Source organism: Carcharhinus amblyrhynchos, chromosome 18, assembly GCF_965287045.1.
Source record: "Carcharhinus amblyrhynchos chromosome 18, sCarAmb.v2.hapA, whole genome shotgun sequence".
Lineage (NCBI taxonomy): Eukaryota > Metazoa > Chordata > Chondrichthyes > Carcharhiniformes > Carcharhinidae > Carcharhinus > Carcharhinus amblyrhynchos.
The window spans coordinates 35,041,536-35,066,553 of NC_137341.1; the positions used below are offsets into that span (position 1 = coordinate 35,041,536).

The following is a 25,018-nucleotide window of genomic DNA, read 5'->3' on the forward strand; positions in this document are numbered from 1 at the left end:
TTTCAAGCACAAAGATAAGGTTTTTTTTTTGAACCATGCAACTGCATCTTGTACAAAGAACCTTTCTGTGCAGACTTTTTGCATAGTCACTGGCTCCTTCATTCCCATAGGAGCACCAATGTAGCAGGCTATCAAGTATCATTGCTAACTTAGAGTTGTGGCTCATTCCTAGATGATTTCAGTGTTGATGAGTGAATATTTTACCAAGAGAAAACTGACAAAACCCTGCATTTTAATTGAAATTAAACACCTCCCCCACCCCTCCCACCACTCTCCCCAGTCAGCTTTGGGTTTTTGATTTCCCTTTTCAATATGCTGCCTGCTGCTGTAGGATGAATGTGTAACATTCCAGGCAGTTCTTGTGTGCCTGCATGTATGCATTGTGATGGAAAGGGGGCTTTGTAATACATTCCCAGCGACATTGTTTGTGGGATGTATTGAGACATGAAGACATTGTCTTCCAGGATTACTGGGAGAGATTGTTCCCCCACCCAGAGTTGAGAGAGACTATCCCCATTTCTCCAAAAATCACAATTACTGGTAGGAGCTTTATCCGACAGAATTATTTCCCTAGCAGCAAAATCCCTGTCTTCTGAAGTCTGAACAAGTTGGATATAGTAAAATAAATAAAATTTGTTAGCCTATTCCCTGCTCAAGCTTACCAGAAATCTAACTTTTAGACTTAAGATGTTTTGTCTTTGATAAATGGAGATCCTTGGGATCTTTACAGAATATTTCCTACAATAAGTTCAACTTTTATTTAACCGCAGATAGGAGATGGTGAATTGGAGTTAGATGTCCAGCCAAATTGGCAATTAAATTCCCATCAGTGGAGGGGGTTATGGAATAAAGCAATTACAACGGGAGGTATGTTCTCAGTTGTAACTATGGACATCTTTATGTGCAGGTTGGAGAAAGTGTACAATCTCTCCAAGGAAGACATGATGCCAAAGAAACCCACCTCTCAAGCAGGTAAACATGTCAAGAAACTAGTCAACTTTTAATCACTGATTGTACTTAATTTATGGCAAACCCAAAAAAGAATTAGACTTTCCATTTTTAACTCAATGTAGCATGTACTTGTTTTGGGGAGGCACAATGGCACAGTGGTTAGCATGGCTGCATCTCAGCCCCAGGGATCCAGGTTCAATTCCAGCCTTGGATGTGGAGTTAGCATATTCTCCCTGTGTCTGTGTGGATTTCATCCAAGTGCTCCAGTTTTGCTCCCACAGTCCAAAGCTGTGCAGGTTAGGTGGATTAGCCATGCTAAATTGCTCCTTAGTGCCCCAGGAGTGTAGGTAAGGGGGATTAATGGGATAAATACGGGGATAGGGTCTGGTAAGGTGCTCTGTAGGAGAGTTAATGCAGACTTGATGGACTGAATGGTCTTCTTCTGCCCTGTAGCAATTCTATGATTCTCTGGAAACATTAAAACAAACAACTCTAAACAACAGATTAAATTATATTTTTTTAATGTGGAATTATTGGGCTTTTAACATGTTTGGGATTGCACTTTGTAATTCTATCCACTTTTCCATCAAAATCAGAAATTTGCGTGCAAGGGAATTTAAATAATTATCTGAGAAAGAAAGAAATAGAAGATGCAGACGGACATGGGAGGAGGCTGATGTGGAATGTGAATGCCAACATAGACTAGCTGGGCTGCATGGCCTCTTTCAATCCTTAAAATACATCATAAGGGGAATAGAAAGACAAGTGGCTTTCTGCAGTTTATAATGTTCTTGTGCAAAAGGGGTGAATTGTCTTTGCTTTGCTTTCAGCAGTCATGCCAGCAGTGGTGTGTGGGGAGCGGAGAGTGGCCACGGCTAAAGAGAGAGCACGGGAGAACCATGCTGTCCTGGAGAACGACTACCGGCGGCGAAAGGCCCCACACAGGACTGGCGCTCAGGCACCTGAGGGCACTCCTCTCAACATCAAGATCAAGGAGGAGCCGCTGAGCGATGAGGAGCCCATGGACACGGACTCACGGCTGGGAAATGAGGCGGCCAATGGGGTCCACTCAGATGAGAGCTCCCGTGACTCGGCAGACTTGCGTGCTGAGTGCCAGGGGGCTCGGAGTGAGGTTGTGACAGCAGAGCTGAAAGAATTTGTGCGGGGCATGCTCAGGAAACACTATGTGCTCAGTTTAAGTGAACTGAAGCGACTGTTTAACCTGCACTTGGCAAGTCTGCCCCCTGGGCATATTTTATTCAGCGGCATTTCAGATCGAATGTTACAGGAGACCCTTTTGGGCTGTGGATGCAAACAGATCTTGGTGCCTGTGAGTATCTATATATTACACTATAGCTGTTATAAACTCTGGTGAATGTACTTGTGATAACAGGAGAATTGTGTCCTGCAGTTATAGGAGCAGGAGAGAACAGAGAAATTACAGAAATTTAGCAGATGTGCTTAAAACGGTGAAGAGTTTAGATCAAGTCAATAAAGAGAAACCACTTCCAGTGGCTAAAAAGTTGATAGCCAGAGGGCACTGAGTTAAGGTGATTGGTAAAGGAAGTAGTGGTGACATGAGCAGCTAAGATTTGGGGGAGGAATAAAAGGAGAAAAAGAGCAGGGACTCGCGTGATTACTCTCAAAAGGGCTAGTAGCATAGACTTGATGGGCCAAATGACCACCTCCACTGTACAATTCTACACTTCTAAACCATTCAGCCCCTCAAGCCTGTCTCGTCTTTAAATTAGATTATTTCCGACTTGTGCCCCAACTCCAACTATCTGCCTTAGTCCTGAAACTTTCAATACCCAACAAAGATCTATATATTCTGTTTTGAAATGTTTAATTCTCATTTCTCCAGCCTTTATTTTCACTGTTTGGTGTGGGTTTATGAGGTGTGGAATTGTGGATTTCCTACAAAGTCACCTTTTTATAAGATATAGGTACTAAGAAAGTTGGATAGTAAGAATATTGCATTTATATATTGCCTTGCATACCCTTAGGACCTTCCAAAATAATTCACAGCCAATTCATTGTTTGGGAATGCAGCCTGTGTTGGAATGTAGAAGTTCCAGCCCATTTGTACACGGAAAGCTTCCATGAACAATGATTTAAATGACCAGATAATACCTTTCTGTTGGTGATTCAGTGATGAGTGAAGGTCAGGACACCATGAGAAACTCCACTTCCTCATCTTTGAATAGTCCTGTGTCTACCTGAAGGGCAAATAAGATCTGCTCAGATTTCTGAAAGCTGGAGACCGGTTTGAGCTGGTCTATGATATCCTTCACTGTCAGATAACCTGCCAACTTTTTTCACATAACGGATAAAATACTGGGGAGTTTCTGAGGCCTACTCAGCACCAGAGAGTTTGGGTGAGGCTGCTATGAAATACAGTTGGTCAGGGAAAGGGTTGGAATGGGTTCCTCGTGCATGACATTGACTTAATGAAGGAAGCCTAGTAAATGAGAATGTGAAGTGGTAGCATTATACAGCACAAATTTACCAATGCTGTTGTTTTACTCAAATCAAAAGAATGCATTGGAGCCTCCCCACAGTCTGCAGCTTTGGCAGATGGCAGGTGTTAATCTTGTGCTGTGTTCCACATTTTCTTCCTTTTATTGAAGGTGATTCAGTCCAGTCAGAGAGGCACCGGGGCATCTTACACCTTCCTACCCTCACCAGACACTGCATTCAAAGCAATAATGAACCTGGTGAGAGATGTTATTTCAGGAGTTGCTCTTTGGGGAGCCCCAGATGAAAATGCCAGCTCCTCTCTGTCTTATGTTTACTAGAATTTAAATAACCTGCTTTGGGAATCACCGGGATTTTAGATAAATACAGTAAGAAGTCTCACAACACCAGGTTAAAGTCGAACAGGTTTATTTGGTAGCATGAGCTGTTGGAGCGGTACTCCTTCATCAGGTGAGACTTATCAGATGAAGGAGCAGTGGTCCAAAAGCTTGTGCTACCAAATAAATCTGTTGGACTTTAACCTGCTGTTGTGAGATTTCTTACTGTGCCTACCCCAGTCCAACGCTGGCATCTCCACATCATTTTGGATAAGTGTCATCTCCTCCCTGCATCTCTCCAGAAATGGAAGAATTTAGATTTTCACTTTCTTTATTTGTATTGATGTGTGATATCTCTTAAGCAGCATCTGGTTCTGGACCATGGGAAAAAAATTACTTTCATTTATATAGCACCCTTCACAACGACAGGAAGTCCCAAATGTTTTAAAACCAGTGAAGCACTGAGATGTAGTCACTGCTGTAATGTGGGAAACCCAGAAACCAGTTTGTACATAGAAAGCTCCCACAAACAGCATTGTGATTGTGAACAGGTAAGCAATTTGTGTGATGTTGATTGAGGGACGCACCTTGTCCAGGACAGTGTGGAGGACATCCCTGCTATTCTTCAAAATAGTGCCACTGGATCTTTACCTGAGGGAGCAGGCGTGGCCTTAGTTCCCATTCAGAAAATGTCCACTCTGATAGTGCAGCACTCCCTCAGAACTGCACTGGAGTGTCAGCTTGGATTTTATGCTCAAAGTATCTAGTGAGAACAGATTCTGTACCAAGAGCTGTAATGAGTCAACCTTGCAGTCTGTGGGAGCTCCCCTGTGTAACATTAAACCCAATGCATTTTAATATTGGTACTAATGCAACACCTACAAGGAACTCTGGCATTTCTTTGTCTCCAAAATAGGAACATAGGAATTAGGAGCAGAAGTATGAGGTCTTCACCCAGCAGTCTCTGGCACCTCAGCCTCACTCTTCTGCCTTCCTCTGACCTTGCAACTTTCTGTACTTTTGCTACCTCTGCTCCTTCTAACACATTAGGGATTGTGGTCAGTAGAATCTACTTCATAGAATGATAATTAAAAATGCTCTTTCATTATCATTGTAAAGAGAATTTAAATCTATAGAACGACAGGACAGATTAAGCACAGGAGCAGATTTGTATCTAAGAGATTATAATATAAGAGAAGGAATAAAGCAAGTTCAATATTTCAGCTTTGCATGTGATCAGAGCCCAGGATAGAGACTCTCAGCTGTTAACAGATCATGACAACTGCACAAAGCCTTCTAAATTATTGATGCTAATGGATGTTCTGAAGTCTCTTGTGCTAGTGGTGCAGTAACCCAAAGATCCTTATCAAATAAATGCCCACTGCATTAGAATTGATGTGTTAACTTCTTTTGATCTGGTTTCACATTTTGTCAAAGACCTTTTTATAAATATAAAGTCAAGTTCCCAACTCTTAAATTGATCCTGTACCTTAGTCTCTCAGGAATGGCTGAAAGCACTTCCCAAGCAGTGATTGCCTTGTAGTGTTAGAGGTTTACAGCAAAAAAAAAGGCCCTTCAGCCCAACTTGTCTGTACCACCCAGTTTTTAACCACTAAACTAATCCCAATTGCCTGCATTTGGCCCATATCCCTCTATACCCATCTTACCCATGTATCTGCCTAAGTGCTTTTTTAAAAGGCAAAATTGTACCTGCCTCTACTACTGCCTCTGGCAGCTTGTTCCAGACACTCACCACCCCGAGTGAAAAAATTTCCCTTCTGGACCTTTTTATATCTCTCCCCTCTCACCTTAAACCTATGCCCTCTAATTTTAGACTCCCCTACCTTTAGGAAAAGATATTGACTATTTAGCAAATCCATGCCCCTCATGTTATATAGACATCCATAAAATCACCCCTAAGCCTCCTGCATTCCAGGGAAAACAGTCCTAGCCTATCCAGTCTCTCATTATAACTCAAACCATCAAGTCCCACTAGCATCCTAGTAAATCTTTTCTGCACTCTTTCTAGTTTAATAATATCCTTTCTATAATAGGGTGACTAGAACTGTATACAATATTCCAAGCATGGCCTTACTAATATCTTGTACAACTTCAACAAGACGTCCCAACTCCCGTATTCCATGTTTTAGTAGCTGTTGTTACCTTGGTGAACAGAGCAGCAGTTTTGTGCACAGCATTGCTTCACATCCCATAAAAAGATGATTGGCCAGTTACTGTGTGTTTGTTGGAATGTTGGTTGTGGTCTAGATACCAGAAATGTCGTGGGATCTTCAGCATCCATCTGAACCTGGTGTGTCAACTGCAGTTGTGTGCTGGAGTGGAACTCAAATCTGCAACTTTCAACTTGACGTAGATGAGAAAGAAATGGAGATGAATAATTTTACAAACATTTTCAGCACAACCAAAAATATGGTTCTACCAAAGAACCAGCAGAGGTACAATAGGCCAAGTGACCTCTGCCTATTGATATATTTAAAAAGGAAGCTTGGCTGAAAAATCAAGTTTAAAATTAAACAGAAGTCAATCGGGCAGATTAGCAATACTGAGGTGAATACAGGTGAAATGTTGATTTGAAATATGCTGATGATATTTATGATCAGTGTGTGCTACTCCTAAAGTTTATTAGTTCCCCCCCCCCTCCGCAATGCCCTCAAGTTGCCAGCAGTTTGAGGATTAACCCAACCCAGGGTGATCATTTCAATTCTAATGCCGTTTTAAATTGGTCTAAAATCGTACGTCAGAGCTGGTTAGAGATGCATCAGCCTTGAGCAAGTGACTAAAGTCTAGTGAATGCAAGTCATTGGGAAATGATGGGATGACGTGCAGCTAGTTGGAAAGCTGGCGTTTTGGCTTCGAGGCATAAAGCTAACCTTGCAACATCACAGATATTTCAGCATGGTGTGAGATTGAGTCTTTTCTGCATGAGTGCAACTTGTGATCTGAGTCAATTACCAAGCTTAGTATGAAATTATTCTCACCCAATACCAGGAGCTCACAGTGTTACAGTGAAAGTGGACAGAATTTAATTGGAAGATCTGGCTGTTTTTAAAGCACTTGTTCCAGGACCCAAATCACTGGGGATAAACTGCAGATGTTTTAATAGCTAATGAGGCTATTTTACTTTTTGTGCTGTGCCTTGTACAGAATAAGAAGTCTCTCAACACCTTGTACAGAATCCAATGCTTCGTTTAATTGTAATGGTCAAATAAATCTCAGGGGTCTGAGGAAATCCATGCTGATGGTAATCTTTGTAAAAAGTCTGACAACACCAGGTTTAAGTCCAGCCGATTTGTTTGATAGTACACTCACTAGCTTTCGGGGTTAGTCCCTTCGTTGGGTCCCTTCACCTGACAAAGGGACTAACCCCGAAAGCTAGTGAGTGTATTGTCAAATAAATCGGTTGGACTTAAACCTGGTGTTGTCAGACTTTTTACTGTGTTTACCCAGTCCAACGCCGGCATATCCACATGGTGGTAATCTTCAGCAGAGATTGGAATGGTATTCTCAGAACCCTGTGGGTGCTCGCCCTGGCATCACAATGCAGCATGGCTTTCTGCTGCTGCTAGCAACATGCTGAATGTGGCAGTTTGCCATCCCGGGGAAAGCAGCTGTCGTTTAGTTTCTGCAATTAGATGCAGTGGCTGGGGCCGAGTTCAGTGCTGACACCTGCCCAGGCGATGAATGATGCCAGCCTTCACTAGCAGTTTCTGCCCCCTGCAGAACCTCTGCCGATTCAGCTCTGTACTCCGAGCTGCGGAAATGGAGAATCATTCATTTTGACAGCTAAAACCTCCTGAGATCTGGTTGTCAGGCTGGGAAGATGCAACTCATCCAGGAGATGTGCCAGACTTCCACTTTTTCTTGTTTTAACCATTGTCTTTTTTCTTGTGCAGCCATGGCAGAGTCTGGTCCACCCACCCAAGATCTGGAATATAAATGCAAATACACACACTCTGCCACATTCCCTGCTGTGATCTCTCTTGTGCACTACTAAATCCTAGTTCTCTCTAACATGCCTCCTGTGCTCTGTTATATGTTTAATATATCTTATACACATATGTGCACACACTCACTGAGATCTCTACAATTATGAACATTCAGTTCAATTGAAATTGGGCAGAAAATTGACCAAGGCATACAAAATAACTGCTACCATCCCTGCACAACAGATCTGCCAGATTTCGCACCCATCTGAAAGCTGACAATCCAATATTGCACCTTAGCCTTGATTATGATTTGCTACCCCATTTCTCAAGGATGTTTGTATTAATTGTTTGTTCTTTCTGCCTGTACGTATTGGTTGCTCTTTGAAAATTATTAATTAACTGGGCTTTGGAAAGTCCTGTGAATGTGAAATGCGGTATAGCTGCAAGTTGCTGTATCAGCCAAGGGGCAAACTTGAACTTTACCCTGATCAGATTTGCATCTATGGCTGGTTGTGTTCCCAGCCTTTGCAGAACCATTCATTCACACACTGATATTGGCATGAGTGTGGGAGAGATTGTACATTTCAGGGAATAAGGATGGAGTAATTGCATACTGGAATATAATGGCATGAAGTGTTGTGAATGCTTCTGTTTTGCATAAAAAAGATCTAAAACTTGATGGAGGATTGCATTTTCTGTGATTAACATTTGCTGATTTCAGGTAGCAAAATACTGGAGCCCACCATTTATTCCTCGGAGAGATGACTAAACCAGGAGGGCATTGTTAGAAATGCTGAGTGGTTGGCCACCTCCTGTAATTTCATTAATTCAGTTTGAGCTCTGTAGCCCAGTAACCCTCATTAGCTGTGTACTGCTAATCAATCAGCTGAAACGTGAAACCTCCTGGAGTATTCCGAAAATGTAATGATTCAGACTTGTAGCTTGAGCCAATTATGCAGGGCTGGAAACTAACACCGTAGATAAATGTGAGAGAGAATGGAATAGATCGGAGATAAAAAGGGGCTGGGTGGAGGCACATGTGGAGCGTAATCACCACCAGCACAGACCCTCTTGAGACAATCACCCTGCTTCTTTGCTGTAAATTCTGCCCAAGTATTGCTGCCAGCTTTCACAGGATAACCGTTGCCCCATGGCTTGATCTTGCAGTTTATTGACATGAAAGAGAGCTAATGGGGTGACTGACAGCGCATGTGTGAAAGGCAGATGACACTTCCTGGAATGGTTCTCACTGTGATCTGAAAGGTGGCAGATTTAGCAGGAGTGATCTTTACAGCTTTTAATGAGAGATCCCACCACCGCTGTGCGGCAACCGCCGCTGCCGCCACCTTGTTATTGTCACTGCTGCTAATCAGTACTGAGCCCTGACAGTAAAATCACTTTGTAGTTGGGAGTTTGTCAAGATCTGTCCATTGTTGTGAAGATTAAACTGTTAACACATGCTTAGCCTGGCTACATCCACAGCCAGAAATGCTCCTCACCACTTCAAGTAACCATGTGTAAAATCAGCAGTTGCATATGCATTGATCGAGCAGTGATGAGCAGTATCAGTTAGTATTAGAGTCATTTACAAAGTTGCTTGCTGGAACATCTTCACACCTTATTTATTCTGAGCAGTTGTTTCTAGAATGCTGCCCATGATGTATCAATGAAATGCTGCATATTTATAATTGATCAGAAATACCAATTCCTGCACAATAATCAACTAAAATTCAGTGTTTCAATGAGGTGCTTGAATTGTTTAAATGGTTGTCCAGCTCTACTGGTCTCCTGATGTCTGGGTGAATGAGTTTGGCAGTGCAGAGTTTGGGGTTGAGGATCAGGTGTAAGTTTCCTTCAGCGAGTGCTAATTGTTACATAACATTACCACACCAATACCGGGCACAGTGTAGACCAGTGAAAAGTGCGTAACCACAAAGGCTACAAGTGGTGGCAGCTGCTGTCCATCCACAGGTGAAGGATTAAAAAAGACCAAAGCCCATCCTTAAATGTGCAGTGCAACTTTGTATACCTGGGGTGGCACAGTGGTTAGCACTGCTGCCTCACAGTGCCAGCAACCTGGGTTCAATTCCAGCCTCAGGTCACTGTCTGTGTGGAGTGTGCACATTCTCCCCATGTCTGCACAGGCTTCCTCTGGGTGCTCCGGTTTCCCCCCTCAGTCAAAAGACATGGTAAATTGACTCTTAGTGTCGGGTGGACCAGGGGGGTAAATACATGGAGTTACAGGAAGAGGATTTGGGTGGGATTGTTGTTGCAAGCTCGATGAGCCAAATGGCCGCCTGCTGCACTGTAGGGATTTTATGATGTCAAGCTGGACGAACAGCTGCTGAATCACAGCTGTTGCAGTTGATGAGTATTAAGGCATGCTCATCCATTTTGTTAAGCAATTTGGCTTTGTGATACAGAAGTACTTCCAACTACATCCTCCTGATCTGTTGTTGCTTGGATTCGCTAGCAACCCAGCCATTGTTTTAACCAGCTGCTCTGTTCTCTGTCCCGAACAATCTAAAGTTAAAGTTTATTTATTAGTCACAAGTAGGCTTACATTAACACTGCAATGAAGTTACTGTGAAAATCCCCTAGTCACCACACTCCAGCACCTACTCGGGTATGTTAAGGGAGAATTTAGCATGGCCAATTCACCTAACCAGTGCGTCTTTTGGACTGTGGGGGGAAACCAGAGCACCTGGAGGAAACCCACACAGACACAGGAAGAATGTGCTAACTTCACTCACACACACACACACACACACACACACACACACACACACACACTCTGACCCAACCTGGGAATTGAACCCTAACTACTGTTCCACTGTGGAACAGTGGAAGCTGCTGAGGGCTTTATTTACATTAAATTGAAGACGTGTTGATTTACGAGAGGCTACAAAGGTTGCAGCGTATCCCATGCACCCAAATAATGTAAACCATAAATGGAACTTAAGTGAATCTTACCGGAGTCCAGACACTAAATTACAGCCTTATGCTTCCCTTCTACCATCTAGATTATAGCTTCAGAGAAATACAGCCCAAGATGGATGAGAGTTCAAAGAGGGCTAGTTGAGAATGCTTGATGACAGTACCACCGCTGCCGGTTAACGCTCTGTTTGTGGCTCTTTGACATTAACCCAATGTAATTAACCCAACACCTTGTCTTCAGCATCTGCCCCATGTGCAGCGTTCACCTCGGCTGTTTTTGCCGTAGCATCTGCCTGCCTTACGGCCTGGTTTAATTTCTCCCAAAGTCTGAGTGGCACTTTACTGATAGACGTCAAACATTACATCATTCCGAGCAGCAGCTGTGTCTGGCTTGATTCTGTTGTTGTTCTTGTGGGGCTTAGCAAAAACTTGGGTCCATAAATATAAGTTGATCACAAATAAATCTAATTGAGAATTCAGGAGAAACTTCTTTACCCAAGAAAGTAGTGAGACTGCAGAACTCGCTAGCACAAGAAATGTTGAAGTGAATGTATATTTAAGGAGCTGAAAAACATGGTGAGGTGAGGCAGGGAATGAGGATATGATGATAGGGTGAGATGGATTGTGAAGGGAGGAGGCTCATGTGAAGCGTAAACACATGTTGGGCTATAAGACCTGTTTCAGTGCTGTAGGTTCAGTGTCATTATGGCAGCAAAATAATCTCTAAATCAAAGAACAACACAGCATGGGAAACAGGCCCTTCAGCCCAACGAGCTCACGCCACCATTTCAACATTGTGAGTCCCCTCTCCACCCATGACCCTTGTCTATGCTTATGGCACTCCACATTGGAAACCAGATTGAGGGGAGACTAATTTAGGGACAATTTGTTACACCAATCAGCCTAAGAGCACATCTTTGGGGTGTGGGAGGAAACCGGAGCACCCGGAGAAAACCCACGCAAACCCGGGGAGAATGTGCAAACTCCCGCAGACACTGGCCCAAATCCATGTATCTGCACAGCAAACAGTGATAGTCACTGAGCTGTCATGTTGCCCAGCATCTGGTCCAGTTTAAGCGTACACTAACGACGTGAAGCACTAGGCTACTCTTGAAACATCCAAGAGCAGCCCTCGCATGACCCACCGCATGTATGCCCCTTGTTGGACAACAAGGCGGACCGAAGCACCTACGGATTAAAAGAGAAAAACATCAATAACATGCACATCTTATGCAAACATTTAAGGGAATTCCCAGAAGCTCAAAAGTAAAACAAGTGAGCCAGAAAATATGTTGGAAGGTCCAGAGGAATCAATTGATTCCCAGGGACGTCCCAAGGCTCCTGATCCTTATTTAAAACAGTCTCCTATATCCCTTCATCTCCATCCCACTCACGTGCCTATCTAAGTATCCCTTAAACAACTCCAGCATGCCTGCCTGTACTACCTTGCGTGGCAGAGCATTCCATACCCCCACTACCCTCTGTGTGAAAAACCTCCCTCTAACATCCGAATTATACCTCGCGCCCCCCCCCCCCCCCTGTACTACCTTGCGTGGCAGAGCATTCCATACCCCCACTACCCTCTGTGTGAAAAACCTCCCTCTAACATCCGAATTATACCTTGCGCCCCCCCCCCCCCCCCCCCCCGTACTACCTTGCGTGGCAGAGCATTCCATACCCCCACTACCCTCTGTGTGAAAAACCTCCCTCTAACATCCGAATTATACCTCGCGCCCCCCCCCCCCCCCCGTACTACCTTGCGTGGCAGAGCATTCCATACCCCCACTACCCTCTGTGTGAAAAACCTCCCTCTAACATCCGCCCCCCCCCCCCCCCCCCCCCCACCAAGCCCGTGGCACCTCGTAATGTGTGTTTCCAATCTAGGAAAAAGCTTACCACTGTTTACTCTATCTATACCCTTCATAATCTTATATACCTCTATTAGATCTCCCCTAAGTCTCCATCTTTCTAGGGAAAACAGCCCCAATTTGCCCAATCTTTCCTCAACTCAGTCCTTCCATACCACGCAGCATCCTGGTAAACCTCCTCTGCACTCTCTCCAGGGTCTCCACATCTTTCCGGTAGTAAGGTGACCAAAACTGGACACAGTCCTCCAAATGCGGCCTAACCAATGTTCCATACAACTGCAATATTAGACTCCAGCTCTTGTACTCTATACCCCTTCCTATAAAGGCTAATATACCATAAGCTTTCTTCATCCTTCTCCATCTGTACTGCCACCTTCAAAGACTTGTGCACTTGAACCCCCAGGTCCCTCTGCGTTTCTATACTCTTAATAGGCCTACCCTTTATCATATAACTCCCCCCTACATTATTTCTCCCAAAATGCATCACCTCACATTTATCAGGATTAAATTCCATCTGCCATTTATCTGCCCAATATATAGCCTATCCATATCCTGCTGTATTGCCTGACACTGCTCCTCACTGTCCACCAGTCCCGTCATCTGCAAACTTGCTGAACACACCGTGAACTCCCTCTTCCAAGTCATTTATGTATATTACAAATAGAAGAGGTCCCAGTACTGAGCCCTGAGGCACACCACTAGTGACAGACCTCCAGTTAGAAAAAGACCCTTCCACTACTGCTCTCTGTCTCCTATTACCAAGCCAGTTATTAATCAGGCTCGTCCTTCATCGACCATTTTTGTCACCTCCTCAAAAAATTCTACCAGATTCGTAAGGCAAGACTTCCCCTTTACAAAGCCATGCTGCGTATCCATAATCAGATCGCAACGCTCTAAATGCTCATACGTCCTATCCCTAAGAATCCTCTCGAACAACTTCCCTACCACTGACATCAAACTCACCGGCCTATTGTTACCAGGGTTATCTCTACTACCCTTTTTAAACAACGGTACCACGTTCACTATCCTCCAGTCCCCTGGGACCTTACCTGTGTCCAAAGAAGAGACAAAGATTTGTGTCAGAGGCCCAGCAATTTCATCTCTCGCCTCCCTAAGCAGCCTAGGATAAATGCCATCAGGCCCCGGAGATTTATCAGTTTTTATGCTGCCTAAAAGCCCTAACACTTCCTCCCTCGTAATGGATATTTCTTTTGACTGGTCTACAGCTCCCTCCAAGACTGTACCAGGCATCAAGCCCCTCTCCTTCGTGAATACCGATGCAAAGTATTCATTCAGGATCTCCCCCATTCCCTCGGACTCTAAGCACAGTTCCCCTCCTCTGTCCCTGAGGGGACTGATTTTTCCTCTAACCACCCTTTTGTTCCTGACATAGGAGTAAAATGCCTTTGGATTTTCCTTAATCCTGTCTGCCAAAGCCACTTCATGCCCCTTTTTTGCCCTCCTAACTCCCCATTTGAGCTCCCTTCTACTCTCTCTGTATTCCTCCAATACGGTCTCCGTTCCCAGTTGCTTAGACCTAACGTACGCCTCTCGTTTCTTCCTGACCAAGTCCTTTAATATCTCTAGTAATCCATGGCTCTCTAATCCTACCTTTCCCATCCTTCCTCTTAATTGGCACATGTCTTTCCTGCAACCTTTTCTGCTTTCCCTTGAAAGACTCCCACATGCCGAACGTGGTCTTGCCCTCGAACAGCCTCTCCCAATCAGTATCCCTAAGTTCCTGCCTAATCCGGCTGTAGCTAGCCTTCCCCCAATTTAGCACCCTCCCCTTAGGACAGCACTCATCTTTTTCCATTTTATTCTGAAGTAGACAGAGTTGTGGTCACTGTTAGCCACATGTTCACCTACTGCAACCTCAACCACCTGACCTGGCTCATTACCCAGAACTAAATCCAGTATAGCCCCCTCTCTAGTCGGGCTATCTACATACTGCTCCGAGGACCCTTCCAGTAGACATTTTACAAATTCCTCCCCGTCCAAACCCCCAGCTCTAGGCACCTTCCAGTCCACCCCAGGGAGATTAAAATCTCCCACTACAACAACCCTATTCTTTCTGCACCTATCCAAAATGTCTCTACATATACCTTCTTCCACTGCCTGCGGGCTATTGGGTGGTCTATAGTACACCCCTAGCATAGTAATTGCTCCCTTCCTATTCTCCTTAACCAATGGTGCAACTCCCCCATCCCTTTTACATCCTGCTCTATCTTGCCTTAATCATCTGTATCTTGGAACTTTAAGCTGCCAATCCTGTCCTTTCCTCAACCAAGTCTCTGTAATAGTAACAACATCATAGTTCCAAGTACTAATCCAAGTTCTAAGTTCATCTGCCTCACCTGTTACACTTCTCGTATTGAAATAAATGCACTTCAGTCCACCAGAACCTCTTTGATTAACAACTACACCCTGTCTACTCTTTCTTACTGGCTACATATTCTGGTTTCCCCTTCAGTTAATTCACCTTTGCTTTGATTCCCACTGTCAAATGAGTTTAAATCCTCCCATGTGACACCAGCAAACCTCCTGGCCAGAATATTTGATGCAACCTGTTCTTCTTCCACAAATCCCACCTGCCCCTGAAGAGATCCCAGTATGATCACAATATGGTTGAATTTCTGATGCAGATGGAGGGTGAGAAAGTAGGGTCCCAAACCAGTGTCCTCAGCTTGAACAGAGGGGAGTATGATTAGATGAGGGCGGAATTGGCTAATGTAGATTGGGAGTGCAGATTGGTTGGTAGGACAGCTGAGGAACAGTGGAAGATTTTTAAGGAGGTCTTTTTCGGTACTCAGCAGTAATATATTCTGATGGTAAAGAAAGTCTGTAAGAAAAGGGATAACCAGCTGTGGATATCGAAGGAAATAAAGGAGAGTATTAAATTAAAAACTGATGCGTACAGAGCGGCTAAAAAATAGTGGGGAATTAGAAGATTGGGAAAGATGTATAAAAAACAACAAAGAATGACTAAGAAAGTGATAAAGAAAGGAAAGGTAGAGTATGAAGCTAGACTAGCTCTAAACATAAAAAATGATAGTAGAAGTTTTTACAAATATATCAGAAACCTGTGGGTCCTATCCTCTGTGTGGAATGATGTAGGCTGGCACTGTGTTTAAAATATCCTGGAGTTCATCTTCTAGCTGCTGCTTCAAATGCAATTTGATGAGCATTCTGGGTGTGGGATCTTGCTCTGTGTAAATTGGCTCCATGTTACCTGTTCTCAACCATGCAACTACACTCCAGAAATAATCTGCTGGTTGTGAAATACTCTGGGTGCAGTCATGAAGTGGTTATGTGATTTGATGAGTAATCCAGAGGTGTAGACTTTAAAAAAGAATGTGCAAGTTCAAATCCCACCAGGGTAGGTAAGAATTTTTAAAAATCTGAAATAAAAAGTGACCATGAACCTGTTAAATTAAGCTAATAGGTTCAAAAATGTCCTTTTGGGGAAGTAAACCTGATGTCCTGGTCCAGTCTGGCTGAAATGTGACTCCAGACCCACAGCAATATGTTTGACTCTTAACTATCTGCTGAAATAGTTAAGCAAATCTCTCTCTATTGTATAAAACTATTATAAGACTGATAGCAATGTGGGTATATATACACCACTTGGACTGCAGAAGTTCCAGAATACTGCTTCTCAAAAGCAGTTAGGGATGGGCAAACTGCCGGCCTTAAAAGTAACATTCATATCCAAAGACTGATGTTTTGAAAATTTATTTGGGACATCCTGACCTTGTGAAAGAGCTATTTCATCAATCCTTCCTCCCTTTCTGATATAAAGCATCTTTATGTTTGTGAGCCTCAATTTATGGTATTTTTAATATTTTGGTTAACTGGTTAACTGATGTATTACAAAAACATTCCATGATGCCAGATCTTCAGACCAAGATGGAATTGGAGTTTGTGTTCAGTGCACCGTGCTTACTCTTGTCCCACGCCTGACTTACCCAGGTTCTTGTTGCTTGGTCATGCCTTAGTTTAGAAACCCTCCTTGTGTGAGCAGGTATACTACTGGACTTCAATCTCAGGTCTGCACCAGCAGCCTTCCCACTGCTTGTCCAACTTGGGGACTTGGCTCGCAGGACTGTCTGGAGCTAAACGGGATGAATCCCAACTCCCACTTACTATCACCAACCATCCAAGGGTACTTTGGATCTGTCTGACTTGTTACCAATTGCTGCCACAGTTTCAAATTTTCCATTTCTGGGCATATTCTGTATTTTTGGGTTTCAGTTTTAGAGCATAGAATCACTCTCTCTTACACAGATGCTGTTCAGTTCCCTCCACAGACAACTGCCTCAGCGGATGAACAGAAGGTCTTTGCACTATGGGAAGCTGGGGACTCCTTTGATCAGGTAAATACCTTATTGTAAAATATCTTTTCTATTGGTGTTTGAAGCTGTTGTATATCACTCTGTTGCTCAGGCCATTGTCAGTTTGCTTTCCATTGTTGTGAAAAGCAAGGTGAAGGGCTCGAACGCAAAGTGCGGGGCAGTGTCAGGGCTTGAGAGAATTAAAGAGTTTATAAAGTCTTTTAGTTAGTGTTACAAGTAGGTTTATGTTAACACTGCAATGAAGTTACTGTAAAAATCCCCTAGTTGCCACGTTCCAGTGCCTGTTCAGATACACTGAGGGAGAATTTTAGCATGGCCAGTGCACCTAACCAGCACATTTTTTGGACTGTTGGAGGAAACTGGAGCACCTGGGGGAAACCCACGCAGACAAGGGGAGAATGTGCAAACTCCACACAGACAGTGACCCAAGCCAGGAATTGAACCCAGGTCGCTGATGCTGTGAGATAGCACAGCTAACCACTGTGCCACCTCAGAAGTGAGCTCAACTGGGAATTAACTGAGATTTCAGGCTTGCCTGCCTGTGGTTATTGGCAAATGAACTGGTGAGGGTGAGAGGAGGAGAAATCGTTCCACTCAGCATTCTGGTGATCTGGAATGCGCTTTGAGGGTAGTTTTCCTTTAAGGTGCTGCCTCTTTTACTTTGTCTCTCAGTACATTTGATTTAATTTACTTGGTTCATCCAGAAGGATCGGAATGCACTGTCTGAAAAGCTAGTGGGAACAAATGAATAGTGATTTTCCAGGGCTACTGGGAAAGAGCAGGGGAGCGGGGATTAATTGGACTGGTTTTCTGAAGAACATTCAATCTCAATGGGCCAGATGACCTCCTTTGTTAAATCATTCTGATTGTTAGGTGATGATGGGGAGGAATTCCTTCAACATCAAAGTAAACCTGCTCTTCACTTTATATGCAGGAGAAGATTGAAAGGAAAATGCATCAAAGACGTGACAAAATAAAATGGCTTTTTTCACAGATGTAGAACAATCAAGGAATAAAGTTTCGCTAGTGCTGGGAAACCAGGCTTCAGAGTCACTTAACATTGTGATTGTAAACAGTGGAATAACACAGCTGTGGGTCTTTACTGAGAAGAGTGGTGAATGTGTTAGAATAGTTTCAACAAGATGAGGCAGTGGGATCCCTTGGGGTGGTGGATAAAGTGTTCAGAGTAACTCTGACCTTAGTATCAACAAAATGGAGAAAAAAGAATGTAATATCCTTTAAAACAGCCCCATCCACTTTTCCCCCTCAGTTAGTACACAGGACCTGGATACAGCGATTACAGACCAGAGAGGATTAGAAATTTAATAGTGAGATTCACCATTAGGAAGGGTTTTGAGAGAGTGGGGGGAGGGAGGGAGGGCTGTAACCAGAAAAAACACAAAATGAGGATTAATTTTTAAAACACAAGAAGTTATTATCTGAAAGGGTGGTGGAAGCAGATTTGCTAGCAACATTATATTGGAATTGGAAATGTACTTGAAAAAAATTGCAAGACCCTGGAAGTGAGACTGCCCTTCCCGAGAGCCAGTGCAGGCTTGCTGACTGGTCTCCTATGCTATATGGTGGTGGGGGGGGGAGACTTGGCTTGTGTCCTCAGTAATGCAGGACTGACATTTTCTATTTCAGCATCGACAGATACTCCTTGAAATATTTTCAAAAAATTATCGCGTGCGTAGGAATGTCATCCAGTCCAAACTGGGTCAGGATTTTGGAGAGAGCCTCAGTAAGCCAGATGTGGACAAAGTTCTGAAGGTAATGCAACCAACTGCTTTTAATGTGGGATTTAAAATCTGCCTTAAATAACAGAGCAGGGCTTTGCATGAGTTAGCTAAGCTCAAGTTTACCAAGGTTGGAAGGTGAGTGGTCACGTTGCTCAGGTATGAGCACCAGACCACTGTCCTGCTGACCCGTCACCTCTCTGCTCTCAGCCCTACATTGACTCATGGTCTGACAATGCCTCAATTTAAAAATTGTCATTCTTGTTTTAAAATCTCCCCTCTCTCAATCTCTGCAATCTACTCCAGCCTCACAAGGCTCCAAGATCTCAGCACTCCTCCAGTTTTGGCGACATGCACATTCCCTATTTTAATAGCTGACCATTGGCAGCCAGGCTTTTAGCTTGCTGGAATTTGCTCCCTAAACCTGTCCATCCCCCCCTCCCACTCCATGACATTCCTTAACATCATCTTGTTTGACTTTTGATCACTTGTCCTAATATCACTATGTGGCTTAATCTCATTTGGTTTAATGATGCCTCTGTGAAGGGCCTTGGAGGAATTTTATTACATTAAAGATTCTGTATAAATATAATTTTGTTTAGTCAGTAAAACTGAAGCTGTTGGATTGTTGTCAAACCTCAACTCATTTATTAATGTGCTTTAGGAAAGCAAAGCTGCCATCCTTATCTAGCCTGGGCTTGTGTGTGACCAAGGTCACAAACCTGTTGACTTGTAATTGTCCTTCATTGTACCGGCTTTTCAGGAAGGGGACTCACCAGGTGGGCAATAAGTGCTGGTCCTGCCAGTGACACCCACGTTCTGAGAATGACTAAAAAGTTCATTTGCAGTTGAGCTAATTGCGAATGTTAGGACATTAATGATTATTTTGAAAAAAAAAGTTTTGCAAGTTCTTTTTAGGGTTTGACTTGTTGCATTCATTCATTGCAGGAAAGATCTCAGATTCAGTCCCTCATCCATTACAAATTAACAAGTCTTAGCCACTGCGTAGGTACAGATGCTAAAGTTGTCTCCTGATTTGGCAGAGCTCATTCTGATCCAGTGAAGCAATTTGTGGGCATTGGGTGAAGCTGAAGCCATGCTGTGATGCACCTGCAGTTGAGTAGCTGAGTAGCTCTGGCTCATACTTGCAGAAGGATCACTTGAAAGAGGTGGCTAGTGGAAGCTGTTGCCAGTGAGATTATCCCAGTGAGAGTCAGTAACAATTGATGAGAATGTTGGGAAAAAAAGACAATGCTTTATAAAAGAGACCTTGAATTGTTTTTCAAAAATTAACATTCTGCAATATTAGCTATAGGTCCTGAAGGAGCAGAGCAGTGACAGGTTTTGACAGGCTCACACTGTCATTTGTAGTAAGTCCTTTCCCTGTCTGGCATGCTACGTTGATACCTGTCAGTTTCCTACTCTTAAAGGGACACTTGCAGCCTGTTGCTGATTTATTCTTGGGCGTCATAGCAGCACAATGAGATCATTTGTTCTCATACTTAGAACCAGTCGTTGTGTCTCCGGCCCTATGGTTTTCACCGGAGATATTTGGAAAGGCCAAAGTCTGGAGTACAACAGATTAAAAAATGATTGCTCGGGTATCTTGTATTGCCTGAGCAGGAAATAGATCAGTAAAAGACTCCAATCTCACACCTAAGTTACATTTTACACTTATTTGTGCTAACTTAAAAGATATGAGACACAAAAATGTGTGTCTTGTCAGCTCTAGCTCTACAAGTTTTTATTATTATTCATCTGTGGAACATGGGCCTCACTGGCTGGCCAGCATTTATTGTCCATCCCTAATTGCCCTTGGAGGGCAGTTGAGAGTCAACCACGTTGCTGTGGCTTTGGAGGCCAGAGCAGGGAGGGACAGCAGATTTCCTTCCCTAAGAGGCATTAGTGAACCAAATGGGTTTTTCTGACGATCAACAATGGTTTCATGGTCATCAGCAGATTCTTAATTCCAGATTTATTTTATTATTGGATTCAAATTCTACCATCTGCCTTGATGGGATTCGACCCAGGTACCAAGAACATTAGCTGAGTTTCTGGATTAATAGTTTACCTATAAGACCATGAGGCCATCACCTCCCCACACAGTAATACAGTTGTCTGTTGGGTTGAAAAATTATTGATTCAAGCTCCACTCCAGAGACCTGAACACACACATTCAAGCTGACACCCCAGTGCAGCACTGAGAGAATGCTGCATGGTCAGTGAGACTTTAAACAAAAACTCTGTCTGTCCACTCAGGTGAATGTAAAAGACCCTGTGCAATATTTACAGATGAGCAGAGGGAATGTTTCCTAGTTTTCTGACCAAGATTTATTCCTTAGCCAACTTCACAAAAACAGATTGGAAAGGTTTGATCTGTTTTCCTTGCGAAATAAAGCTGAAAGAAGACTTGATAGAGATGATTCAAGATTCTGAGGGATATGGACAGGTTAAGTAGTGAGAATCTACTGTTAGGCAGGGTACAATAGGAAATAATAAGGCTAAGGCTTATTAACAGACAGTATGAAATATGAAAGTCTATTAATTACACTTTCAAGATTTGAAAAGCCTCTTTCTCACACATACCAACAATAGATTAATCCTGCCGAAGTTTAAAAGTCATTGGTTCAAAGGAAAAGCAAAGATGAAGCCCTTGAAATGGCATCCAGGTTCCTCAATCGTTCTCTCAGCGCACTCTGCAAAACAGTTGCTGACTCTTGCAATGCTTTTCAGGCAGGCTTGAGAAACATTTGTAGGGACTCTGTTCCAGCACATAGAACAAGTTAGCCACAGCTTATATTCACTTGTGGCTCCAGGCTACAAAAAGGCTGCTGGCTTCTTTTCATAAAGCAGTTGGACCACCTTCTCAAAACAAAACCAAACCAACTTTTAAACACAATTTTCCAGACATGGCTTTTTTTTAAAGAGCTATGAACTGCCATGTGACCCCTTTTGTACACAAAGTTCACCAGGGTCAAGAGGTTTCCAGCTCTCTTAAAACTGCTCAATTACCTTTTCTTGAAAAGGGACATTTTTTTCTGGGAAACATAATCAGAGTTCTACATTAACCCCTTTTAGCGGACAGTGTCTTTCAAAACAGATTCTTCCAGAACATTCAGTCTTTGATGATCCATTTTCTGTCGTTGAAATATTCATGACCGTTTCAATTTGAACTTTTCCATCCTTCACAGGACTGCTGTGCAAGTCACGGCGGAATGTGGTATCTTAAAGGGACCCTGCCTTCTTGACAGCTGCAGAATGCCCTGTTGCTACACAATGACTGTCCTTTGGAGCAGGGCGATGAGATGATGAAAGAAGGTGGAACGCTGGCTTCGCTCCAGAAATGGAATAACAGACAATCGAACTGTACATCACTCAAGCCTTTGACCATGAAACGGAACTGAATGAGAAAGCCTGATGGAATGATGCATCTAGCTACACTGGGAACAAGCGATAAGGGCCTAATTCACGTTTGCAACTCAGCAATATCTGACTTGGATTTATTGATTTTTAATTCAGTGTTCAATAATAAAGTTTTGGTTGGCAAAATGTATCAGCTGGCTACAGTCAAATGGAATCATGGAATATTGTTTCATTTCTTCCCTCATTTGAAATGATCTTTAATCCCCATTCCCATAACGGTTTATCGTACAGGGCAATCAGATTAAAGAAAAATCTAATCTGTTCCACTAATAAAAACTGTAATCTAGCAATCTTGTAAAATCCCAGAGTGAAAGTGACTCACCTTGCTTGTTGAACGTTTAATTTGACATTTTACTGTTTTACTACCAGTGAGTTGTACTGAATTCCTTTGGTTCCAAGATGCCCTATTTTGTGTGACATATTAGTGTTTTTTTAAGTACATTCTAACATACATTTGTCAGTCAGGTGTGGCATCCGTTCGGTTGCAGGTGAACTGAAATGAGCTCTGTAAATAAAATGTTTAAACCATGGGGCTGCTGTGGCTTTTTATTTGTGAAGTTTCACTGCAAGTCTAAACTTTGGTTATGAAATGGGTTTCTGCTTCACAGACCCTGGGCAATGTAGAAAATTTACTGTAAATTCAAACAATGCAATTGAGTTGTGATCCATTCCTTTCATTATTAATTTCTCCATGATGCTTGTGCTGGAGATTGCCTGTGTTAGCTCTGGATCTACATACTGTTGACTAGTTTAAATATTTATTTGCCTGTCTGTGCCACCTATAAAGCCTGTTACAGCTTTCTTTCATTGAATACTTTGTGCTTCTAATACCAATTTGCTGTGGTCAATCACTTTTCCCCCGATGTGTCTTATGTTAGTCGTATGTTTTACTGTTGTTGACAAAGTCCGGTTGCATGGCGTGTTTGGTAGCACCGTGAAAGCGAACTAAATTTTATTATGTTCAGACTTGTGACCTGTTAAATCAGCTGCCTCCAGATATCAACCCTTTGTATGTTTGTTAAACTGCCTTTGTTTCATTCTACTACGCCTCCTAAAGGTACCATAAAGAGTGTAAGAACTAGGATGATGGATGGGCTACATGGCCCTTCAAACCTGCTGTGCCAGTCAACACTCATGGCTGATCTACCTCAACTCCACTTTCTCGTCTGATCCTCATACCCCTTGATTCTCTGTGTCCAAAATTTATTGCTCACAATCTTGTACTTCATGAGTGAGCATCCACATTTATCTGGCATAGAGAATTCCAAAGTGAAAAGAATTCTCATGGTTAGTCCCTTATACTGAGATTGTGACCACCTTCCTCTTGGCTGTGCGCCCCCCCCCCAGTTCTAGATACTCTGGCCAGAAGGAGGCGACCTCTTGCCACCGATGCTTGATAAACCTTCCCAAGAATCTTGTATGTTTGAATGAGATTCTAAGTCTTGTTGTTGCTGTTTGATGGGGGCTGACTGTCAGTGACAAGTCTAAGTGCTGGTAGGCACTTCAGCTGTGAAAGCATCAACCCTGTTCTTTTTTTCTGTTGATGTCCATATATATTGATACCCCAGCAGGCTTTACTGCTTTGGGGAAGAGAATGCTGCTGGTTTTGTTTGCCCCTTAGCCCAAGCTGATTAATGGATAATGAATGAATGGAAGCTGGAGACTGTTAATCCTACTGTCTTTGTTCCAAGAAACCTGTTTATTTAATCTGCATCTTTGATATCTTGGTGTCTTAAAACTCCAGAAAAATTAACACCCCCACCCTAACACCCCGATTTGACTTTTAAAAATTGTGATTGACTCTTTAGTGCTTTAATTTACTCTCTCCTGAGATTTTACTGCACGGTTGGTGATATTGAGAAAAGGATATATCGGTGACAGTGTTAGTACAGTAATTGTCAATTGTGATTATTGCTAAATAGAGAGCAGGAGTTTTTTATTCTTTTGAGAGTGTTGCTAGCAAGGCTGGTATTTGTTACCCATCCCTAATGGCCCTCGAACTGAATAGCAACCTGGGCCAGTTCAGAGAGCAGTTAAAAGTCAACCACATGGCTGAGAGTCTGGAATAACATGTAATCCAGACCAGGTAGGGGTGGTACATTTTTTTCCCTAAAGCTTATTAGTAAAGCAGATAGGTTTTTACATTTATAGGCACCATTGTGGAGACTAACTTTGTCATCCAGATTTTTTTTTATTAATTGAATTTAAATTCCCCCAGTTACCTTGGGATTTGAACCCATGACCCCAGAGCATTAGCCCAAAACTCTGGATTACACGTCCAGCAACATTACTGCTGCACCACCATCTTCTGTGAGTGCAATGTAAATCCATAACCCCTATTTGTTTTTGCCAGTTTGTGACATGTAATTTGGGTGAGGAGAATCAGGGCATTGTGAGCTTGTGTAAGGATCTGGTCAGTATTAATTGTGTTAATGCTTAAGAGAGGCCAACTATCTGATTTGTGTTCAAAACCAGAGTTGAGCCTAGTTGCTGGTTTCAGTTGCTGTCAAGTGATGTTTGTGAATTTTAACTTGTTATTCTGTACAGTACAATGTGCTGGGACATGTTTATGATCAAATGGTGGTCTTGTTACGTGAAATGCACATGAAGGTTTTTATATTGCTACACAGAGGTGCAACTTGCATTAAAATATAAACATATAAAATTGTTCCTGGTGTTGTAAATTGGTGCCTTTGTGCAGTACTTTTGAATATGAATGTTGTGATTGCTCCACCAGCCTGAGACAGTAAATTGAGAACCTTAAAACCATAGAATCCCTACACTGCAGAAGGAGTCTGTTTGGCCCATTCTGTCTGCACCAGCTCTCTAACAAAGCATCTTACAAAACTCCAGACCCATAACCCTGTGTATTTAATATGCCAAATCCTTCTAACCATATCTTTTTGATATCAATAAACCATTTAGTATAGCCAATTCACTTTACCTGCACACCATTGCACTTATTTGGGCATGTAGTTATTTTTCTATAATTGCAATATTTGT

At 42.9% G+C, this 25,018-nt stretch overlaps 1 protein-coding gene across 4 annotated transcripts in view; it reads left to right on the top strand.

Annotated features, from left to right (window-relative positions):
- Positions 1 to 24,683, top strand: part of polr3e (polymerase (RNA) III (DNA directed) polypeptide E) — a 70,577-nt gene extending 45,894 nt beyond the window's left edge. For 3 of the 4 annotated variants that reach the window (XM_080206785.1, XM_080206788.1, XM_080206786.1), the window contains 5 exons: positions 908 to 972; positions 1,782 to 2,281; positions 16,797 to 16,874; positions 18,501 to 18,626; positions 21,784 to 24,683. In XM_080206785.1, coding sequence (XP_080062911.1) covers positions 908 to 972; positions 1,782 to 2,281; positions 16,797 to 16,874; positions 18,501 to 18,626; positions 21,784 to 21,840 — 826 coding nt within the window. In that variant the 3' untranslated portion in view covers positions 21,841 to 24,683. The remainder of the gene's footprint in view (positions 1 to 907; positions 973 to 1,781; positions 2,282 to 16,796; positions 16,875 to 18,500; positions 18,627 to 21,783) is intronic. The other variant, XM_080206787.1, reaches the window with a different exon arrangement.
- The last annotated feature ends 335 nt before the right edge of the window (positions 24,684 to 25,018 follow it).